The sequence below is a fragment of the Mauremys mutica genome, chromosome 13, assembly GCF_020497125.1.
Source record: "Mauremys mutica isolate MM-2020 ecotype Southern chromosome 13, ASM2049712v1, whole genome shotgun sequence".
Lineage (NCBI taxonomy): Eukaryota > Metazoa > Chordata > Testudines > Geoemydidae > Mauremys > Mauremys mutica.
In genome coordinates this window covers 51,837,318-51,846,455 of record NC_059084.1, presented here as the reverse complement: position 1 = coordinate 51,846,455, position 9,138 = coordinate 51,837,318, and the positions used below count along the sequence as shown (strand labels likewise).

The 9,138-nt window shown below is 51.2% G+C and overlaps 2 gene segments (V, D, J or C); both read left to right on the top strand.

Annotated features, from left to right (window-relative positions):
• The first annotated feature begins 1,378 nt into the window (after nt 1-1,378).
• On the top strand, nt 1,379-2,031 carry LOC123347674. The segment is given in 2 exon segments: nt 1,379-1,493; nt 1,592-2,031. Coding segments are annotated over 2 exon segments (486 nt in total).
• A 3,848-nt stretch (nt 2,032-5,879) lies between these two features.
• Nucleotides 5,880-6,716, top strand: LOC123347673. The segment is given in 2 exon segments: nt 5,880-5,958; nt 6,400-6,716. Coding segments are annotated over 2 exon segments (366 nt in total).
• The last annotated feature ends 2,422 nt before the right edge of the window (nt 6,717-9,138 follow it).

The following is a 9,138-nucleotide window of genomic DNA, read 5'->3' as shown; positions in this document are numbered from 1 at the left end:
GTCCACCACAAGGCTAACAGGTCCGGCCCTTCGCAGCTCTCAGGAACTGCTAATGGTAAGAATTCACTACCTGCAGCAGCAAGAGGTCCAACTTTGCTAAAAAAAAGGCCATGGGATGTAGCTGATTCCTACAGAGGAATCAGCTTCATCACATTGCAGTGTTACAGGTAGCACATCCCTATAGTTTGCAGTTTCATACACATATGTGTGTGTGAAAATACTACCTGTAGGACCGTGCTACCCACAGCAGCGAAAGGTCCAACTTTGCTAAAAAGGGTATTTCAAGCAGTCACATGTAAATCCAACCTGGTAGCTTTCTTTAACAATGTAACAAGCCTACAAGCAGTACTTGTGGTATATCTTGCCTTCAGTAAGGCTTTTGATACTGTCTTCCATGACCTTCTCATAAACAAACTATGGAAATGAAACCTAGATGGACATAACAATAAATAAGATGGGCATAACAAGTGGGTTTCCCCAGGGATCAGTTCTGGATGTTTCTATTCAAAATCGTAATGATTGAGATAATGGCAGAAATATGATAACAGTTTTCAAGCATGTACAAACAAAGTAGCATCTTTTTACAGAAGCTGTTTCTTACAAGTGCGGCTCCCACTGAATAAGACAGGGCCCCATACTCCCCTGATCCTTCTGTGAAAGTCCCACCATAAATTTAACGTAGAATTAAGATTTGCTCTAGATTTAGAGTTTGAGTTAAGATTTAAGATCACTAATAGGGTTAAATTTAGAGTTTAGATTCGTGGCGAGGGAGACACTGGATCTGATTGCTGTGTGGAGGGAAGGGTTTGTATAGGCAGAGCTCTGGACCAGCAAAAGAACCGCTGAGATCTATGCCAAAAATCACACAGGGCATGGTGGATAAAGGCTGCACCAGGGACACAGAGCAATGCTGCGTGAAAGTAAAGGAGTTTAGTCAAGCCGACCACAGGACAAGCTGGAGAACAGCCGCTCTGGTTCTGAGCCACAGACATGGGAGGCTGATGACATGCAGCCATAGCCACCCTCATGAGGCAATGGGACCCCAGCCCAGCATTCCAGTCTGCTGCAGGGACTGTGGGATAGTGCATCACTCCTTGAGTCGATGCAACCCCTGGCAGTGAGGATGTGCTCTGTCGGTCACAGCCACCTAGGGGGCAGCTGCAAAATCGGATTTGTTAAATCGGATGCTTAAAGTCAAATTAAATACATTGACCTAATGTTGTAGTGTAGACATGCCCTTATCAGCCACACAAAGTAACTGAGTTCCTTCTAGGAAATAATGAATGTGTCTTATAAGGAGCGGAATATGCAAATAGGCGTGAGAGTTTCCTGTTTAAATCTGACTCCCTCACTTGCACGGCTGCACCCGACAGACAATTCGCAGCCCCTGTCTCTGGGCACTCACCAGCCAACCCCCCTGAGAACTCTCCTCTCCAAACACGGGACAATGAGGCTTTGCTTGTATCTCGTTCTCATTGCAGCAGCGTTTGAAGGTATTTTCTCCCTTCCCCTGTGTTGTAGCGTCAGTCGGGAAATTATTATTCTGCTGCCCTAGATACTAATCTTCCCCGTAATTCATCTTCATTCCCAGGTGTCCGGTCCCAGGTGCAGCTGGTGGAGTCCGGAGGGGGTGTGAAAAAGCCCGGAGACTCTCTCCGCCTCTCCTGCAAAGCCTCCGGCTTCACCTTCAGCAGCTACGGGATGAGCTGGGTCCGTCAGGCTCCCGGGAAGGGGCTGGAGTGGGTCGCCAGCATTTACAGCAGCAGCATATACTACAGTGACGCGGTAAAAGGCCGATTCACCATCTCCAGGGATGATCCCAAGAGTGAGCTGTATCTGCAACTGACCGGCCTGAAGCCCGAGGACACCGCCCGCTATTACTGTGCGAGAGACACTGTAGGGAGAATCCCGGCAGGGCTCGTACAAAAACCCGAGCGGCAGAACCGCCCTTCCGCCATGCGCCGCGCGGGGGCAGCACTTCCCCAAACAATCCAGCACCGGGCACGGGAACGGGAGCTACAACCAGCGTGAAGAACAGATCTGTCCTCAGGTTTCAGAGCTCAATATCCACACGCACATGACCATGTGGCCATAACAACGGGGGCTTCTTGACTTTACCATGTTCCACTGTGTCCCTTAGCAGACACTGAAGTGAAAATGCGCAGCTCAGCAGGGGAATATTTGGGGATCAACTGTTGTAGGTGTAATAAACAGGACCTGGATTTTCCAAGGTGCCTAATTGTGCTGGGTGTTAAAAACCCTGTTGCAATGTGTTGGGAACTGGGCACTAATGGTCTTACATTCCTTTGACAAATCACCCACTGCCACCACGGCTCTAATACCTTGTGAAAGCGCCGCTCGGGTTCCGAACCCCTCTGGCATCGATACAAAACAGGTTTGCACCCGATGCTGCTCCGCTCACTGACCGAATAGCCTCCTCTCCAGAGCCCTGATCCAAACTCCGCTAAAGGCTCTAGTCTTTCTAGTCCCTTGATCGGACCGTAGCTCGGCCCTTACACCTGGAGGGATGGGAGCGGATTCTCGCCAGCTTTGTGCGGCTGTGTGGTCCGATGGCCCCGCACTCGCTGGGTGCTGCCCAGACAGAGTTATCACCAGTCCGACTCCCTCTCCTAGAGCCCCAGGCCAAATAACTCCGAGCGTTCAGGGACAGGGTTTGTGTCTCTCCTATAAGAAGGGGAATATGCAAATGAGGGAGACAGTTTCCTGTTTAAATCTGAGCCTCTCTCTGCCCAGGCTGCGCCCGGAGACACAATCCGCAGCCCCCGGGTCTGTGCAGTGACCAGCCAGTCCCTGAGAACTTTCCCCTCCAGCACCAGGGAAAATGGGATTTTTGCTCCTGTTCGTTTTCGCTGTAGCCGCTTTGGAAGGTATTTCCTCCTCTGAATAATGTGTGTTTATTCCCAGGTGTCCGGTCCCAGGCGCTGGTGGAGTCCGGAGGGGATGTGAAAAAGTCCGGAGACTCTCTCTGCCTCTCCTGCAAAGCCTCTGGGTTCACCGTCGGAGAGGACTCGACTAGCTGAATCCATCAGGCTCCTGGCAGGGGCCTGTCGTGTATTTCTCATGTAAGCTACTGGGCCGGCAGTACTGTAAACCCCGCCAGCTCGTCCAAGGCTGATTCACCATCTCCAGAGATGTATCTGCAACTCATCTGCCTGAAGCCTGAGGACACCGCCCGGTGTCACGTAGTGTGGGGGAGTCAGGGCCCTGCACCCCTCTTCCTGGGACTCACAGTGACTCTGAGCCAGCCAGTAAAACAGAAAGTTTATTGGACAACAGGAACGCAGGCTACAGCAGAGCCTGTAGGCACAGCCAGGACCCCTCAGTCGAGTCCTTCTGGGGTTCAGGAAGCTTAGTCCCCAGCTTGGGATTCCCTGAATTCCAACCACCCAGCCCAAAACCGAAACTGAATTAACTCCCTCCAGCCAACCCCTTCCTTTGTCTGGCTTCCAGGGCAAAGGTGCTGACACCCCTCCCCTCTCCCAGACTCAGGTTACAGGCTTAGGTCCTGTCCCTCACCTAAAGCCACCCTACTCCATCACATTGGTATCACTGTGCGAGAGACACAGTGAGGGGAAGCCGGGCTGAGCTCAGACAAAAACCTCCCGTTGTGGTCAGTAGGGAAAGTCCCAGCTGCCGCGTGGCCACACTTGCGAGTTAGAGCGCATTAAAGCAACCCCGGGCGCTCTAACTCAGGACACGTCCACACTGGCAAGGCACATAGAGCACTTGGACTCCACGGCTGGGCACTCCTGGTTCTCCACCTCAGCGAGAGGAATCACGTTTGATGCACTCCTGCTGGAGCACTGCGGAGCCAGTGTGGATGCCCTGGTCTATTAATGCGCTCTGATCGGCCTCCAGAAGTGTCCCACAATGCCCGTTCTAGCCACTCTGGTCATCACTATGAACTCTACTGCCCTGGCCTCAGGTGACCAACCCTCAAACCCACCCTTTAAATTCTCTGGGAATTTTGAAAATCCCCTTCCTGTTTGCTCAGCCAGGCATGGAGTTCTCTCAGTGCATCTTTCCAGGTGACCAGGCCTCCACGTGCCAGGCAATCCCCAGTATGGAGCAATGGCGAGGCGCTGGACCTCGTCAGTGTCTGGGGGGAGAAAGCTGTCCAGTCCCAGCTGGGCTTCAGCCAGAGGAATTATGATGCTTTTGGGCAGATATCAAGGACCATGATGGAAAGGAGCCATGACCGGGACGCACTGCAGTGCAGGGTTAAAGTGAAGGAGCTGCAGAATGCCCGCCACAAAGCCCACGAGGCAAACCACTGCTCTGGTGCTGTCCCCACGACCTGCCATTTCTACAAAGAGCTGGATGCGATACTTGGGGGTGACCCCACCTCCACTCTGAGTACCACTGTGGACACTTCAGAGACCAGTGCAACAAGGCGGGAGGAGGAGGAAAGCTGGAGTGAGGGTGCTGAGGAGGAGGGAGACAGCCCGGCATCCCTAGATGCATGAGCCAGCAGCTGTTCTCAAGCCAGGAGGAAGGTAGCCAGTCGCAGTGTCCGGTGCTTGGGGAAGAACAAACACCATAGGAGGTGCCCGGTAAGCGGCTTTTATTTTGGGAAGGAAGTTATTTGCAGGGCCGCCCAGAGGATTCCGGGGGCCCGGGGTCTTGGGCAGCGGGGTGCCCTGCTTCGGCGGTAAGTCGGGGGCAGGGGGGTCCTTCCATTCCGGGACCTGCCACCAAAGTGCCCCAAAGACTCACGGCAGGGACCCCCTGCCGCCGAATTACCGCCGAAGCGGGACACGCCCCCGAAGTGCAGCCTCCACCGCGGGTCTTCAGGGCACTTCGGCGGCGGGTCCCGGAATGGAAGGACCCCCCGCCGCCCAATTACCCCCGAAGATCCAGCGGCGGGTCCCACTTTGGCGGTAATTCGGAGGCGGGGGGTCCTTCTGTCCCGGGGAGGAAGGACCCCCCGCCAGCGAAGACCGGGAGCGAAGACGCTCCGGGAGCCTGGGCCCCACGAGAGGTTTCCGGGGCCCCCGGAGCGAGTGAAGGACCCTGCTCCAGGGGCCCCGAAAAACTCTCGTGGGGGCCTCGGGCAAATTGCCCCACTTCCCCCCCCCTCTGGGCGGCCCTGCAGAGAGGGGCTGTCACTTGCTCACAGTTAAGAATGAGATTTTCCCCCGAGCTGACTACAGGAGGTAGATGCACAATTTGGGATTCCAGCTCACTTCGGTGGCTTTGAAATTCTTAGCCTAACTGGCCAACTACAAGACAAGCGACATTCTTGGCCACACTGAACATTGGTTTGTTTGGCTGGTAATTCATAGGACACACAGAGACGTGCCTACACACTCAAGACATTGAAGAGGACTCTCTAGATTCATATCATTTAGGGCCAGGTCAGGATATTACAAGCATCTAGTCTCGCCTCAGCCAAAGCCCTTTCCAGTCAGTGGGAGTTGAATACCCAGCGCTCCTCGGAGGGTCTGAAAATCACAGGGCTCGCCCGTATTCCACCAGTGAAGGGCGCTAGTGTTTACACGCTCATTGAGTCTGTTATTTCAGTTTCATATCCTGGGGGTTACATTTTGATAGCCCAGGATTAGGCATCTTAATATTGGATTTTACCAATAATCTGTAAGCCCGTATTTAAGTACCACTGAGGTCAGTGTGATTTAGTGTTTTCCTGGATTGGTGCCTAAATTTCATTCATTTGCTCTGGTGTCCTCCATGACTGGGTCCCTCTAAACTCCGAGGTCATTTATTTGTAATGGCGCGCGTGAAACTGAGGTTTAGTCAAATGACTTTGTAACACCCACATGCAAATGAAGAAGGGAAATTGGCTGATAAAGGCCAGCAGGGACCCTCACCGAAGAGCTGCCAGCAGACGAAGGGTTACTGCTTTGCCGCCCACCAGGTTGGTGTGTAGAATGAAAATGATCTGTCTGGGGTTCTTCGTCTTTTTGGCAGCTTTCTCAGGTGAGTGGATGAACCCACAGGTGCCTGGTTAGGACAGCTGGGCTAGGGCAGGGGAAATGGTTTTAAGGCTAAGACGTAGCAGAGGGATTCAGGAATTCTGGATTCCAAATCCTAGAGCTTTAAACAAATCACATAGGATAGAATTTTAAAGCCAATAAGAGGATTTTGATACACAATTTTCATTATTTTTAATGGGAACTAGGTGTCAAAATCCGTTAGACAGCTTGAAAAATCTCAGACTGAGTTTGTGCCTCAGTTTCCCCTCTGCAGAATGGGGAGACCTGCACTTCCCACCTTCCCAGCAGTGTGGTGTGGATAAATCCGTCATTACCCACAAGCAGATCAGATACTGCCATGAGGAGGGCAATGGAAGGACTTGGATAAACCTGGAAAGAGGAGGAAAAGAATGGAATTAACTATGTTTTTATTGTTTATTTACAGGTGTCAGCTCCCAGATCCAGCTGACCCAGTCTGGGGCAGAAATCAAGAAGCCTGGAGAGTCTGTGAAGGTGACATGTAAAACCTCCGGCTACACCTTTACCAGCTATTACATTAGTTGGGTGCGGCAGGCTCCCAGGAAAGGACTGGAGTGGATCGGATATATTGATCCCAGCGATGGTGAAACTGGCTATGCCCAGGCCTTCCAGGGGCGATTCACCATCACCAGGGACACGTCCATAAGCACGGCCTATCTGCAGCTGGGCAGCCTGAGAACCGAGGACACGGCCACGTATTACTGTGCTAGATACACACAGTGACACAAACCACAGCTACAGCCATTCAAAAACCCTCAGTGAGAGAACCCAGGTCTCCTGCTAACACTGCAGCCCTCAGCCACGCCGGGGAATGGTTACCCCTGTGAACAGACTCTGGGTAATTATCCCCAAGTGACTTAGGGTCAGTGAAAGCTAATGGGATTTAGAACCTTAAGTGCCTAAATCACTTTTCAGGACATGACTCTGTTCCCAGGACACAGTCACATTTAACTGGAGGAGAAGGGGACCAGAACCATCCCAGCCCTTGGGGAAGCTGGGTGTGCCAGGAAGAAGCTGCAGGAAACGTGTGTCTGCCACAGGATTGGACCCGTTTCCAGGGTGTTGTCCCCCTGCCTTCACCCCCAGCTCCGGGATGGAAGGGAGCCCCGGCTATTGGAACCTGTTAGCGACCCTCGCTGGGAGTGAGAGGAGGAGCCGAAGGACCCACCACACACAGGCTCCTTTAACTCCATGTGTGGGAAGAGAGAGCCCCGGGGGAAGGGGGTACCCAGGGAGTGCTAAGGAGGGAGGGCAGAGTGGGGGTGGAGGGGGTGCTGAAAGGAAAACCAGGTCATTGGTCACTGTATGTGTCCCAGTGCAGAGAGGCAGCCCCGAGAACGATCACACTGACTCTGGGCTCACAGGCTGGGGCTTCCCTTCTCAAGGAGAATTTGGATACTTCAGGAGGATTTTGGCTGCCTCTGGTTTTGGTTGCTCAAGCTGAGACACCCTAAAAGGGACAGATTTATCAAAGGAGCCAGGCATCTGCCATCGGCAAGTCCAGCCCCTGTTAAGAGGTCTCAAGTGGGACATCCCAGAAGAATGTGCCAGTACTTATGTTTTGAGTGTGTGAAGGAAAAATAAACCTGCGATTTTGAAATCTGCCTAGATTTGGATGGCTAAGCTCTTAGCAATGGATATTAATATCAGTTTGCTCTTTGTACTCTCTTTGTCAAAGATTTTGTATTCTCCAGAAGAAAACCATTATCTAGGAGCTAAATACTACAATTCAACAAAAAATACACCTTGTGACGGGCTGGATCACAGAAAACCCCTTGGGAACTTCCAGCAGATGTGTTGAGACTACTTCTGCCCCTGCTTTCCTGCCCTGGCAGCTTGGGACTTCAGTGCCCTGCCTGGTTTGAGCCAGACCCGCTAGCCTGCTGCAAACCCAGACCCAGCTCTGAACCACGGCCCCTAACAGCTGCAGGCTCAATTGAAAGCAGCTTACAGAAGTGTTCTTGTCTTTAACACTCAGATGCCAAGCTCCCAATGGGGTCCAAACCCCAAATCAATCCATTTTACCCTGTATAAAGCGTATACAGGGTAAACTCATACATTGTTTGCCCTCTATAATACTGATGCACAGCTGTTTTCCCCCCACCCTCCATATTAATACAGATTCTGGGTTAATTAATAAATAAAAAGTGATTTTTTAAATACAGAAAGTAGGAGTTAAGTGGTTCCAAGCAGTAACAGACAGAACAAAGTGAGTTACCAAGCAAAATAAATAGCTCACGCAAGTCTATGTCTAACACAGTAAGAAAACTTAATAGATAAAACCTCACACTCAGAGGTGTTCCAGTGAGCTTCCTTTTACACACTAGTCTCCTTCTAGTCTGGGTCCAGCAATCACTCACACCCCCTGTGGTTACTGTCCTTTGTTCCAGTTTCTTTCAGGTATCCCAGGGGTGGGGTGGGGTGGAGAGGCCATCTCTTGAGCCAGCTGAAGACAAAATGGAGGGGTCTTCCAGGGGTTAAATAGACTTTCTCTTGTGGGTGGAGACATCTCCCTCCCCCTGTGTAGAATCCCAGCTCCAAGATGGAGTTTTGGAGTCACATGGGCAAGGCACATGTCCATGCTTGACTCAGAATATACAGGTAGCAGCCATAGTTCACATGCTACCCTGAATGTCCTCAGATAGACTTCTTACATGTATTGGAGTTTTCCAAGATCCATTGTCCATTAATTGTTTCTTGATTGGGCACTTAACTTGCAAATTCTTTTCCAAAGAAGCTGCCCAAATGCCTTACTAAGGCTACTTAAAATGAAACCAGTACACAGCCAATATTCATAACTTCAAATACAACAAGGACACATGCATGCAAATAGGATGAATAGATTCAGTATATCATAATTTTTACAGAGATATGTTACATGGCATATGTAGCATAAGACATATTCCAGTTATGTCACATATACATTCATAAGCATATTTCCATAAAGCCTTATGAGGTGCAACATCACACATCTTTTGATTCACTGGCTAGAGCATGGGTAGGCAACCTATGGCACGGATGCCGAAGGCGGCACACGAGCTGGTTTCAGTGGCACTCGCATTGCCCAGGTCCTGGCCACCAGTCCGGGGAGATCTACATTTTAATTCATGAAGCTTCTTAAACATGTTAAAAACCTTATTTACTT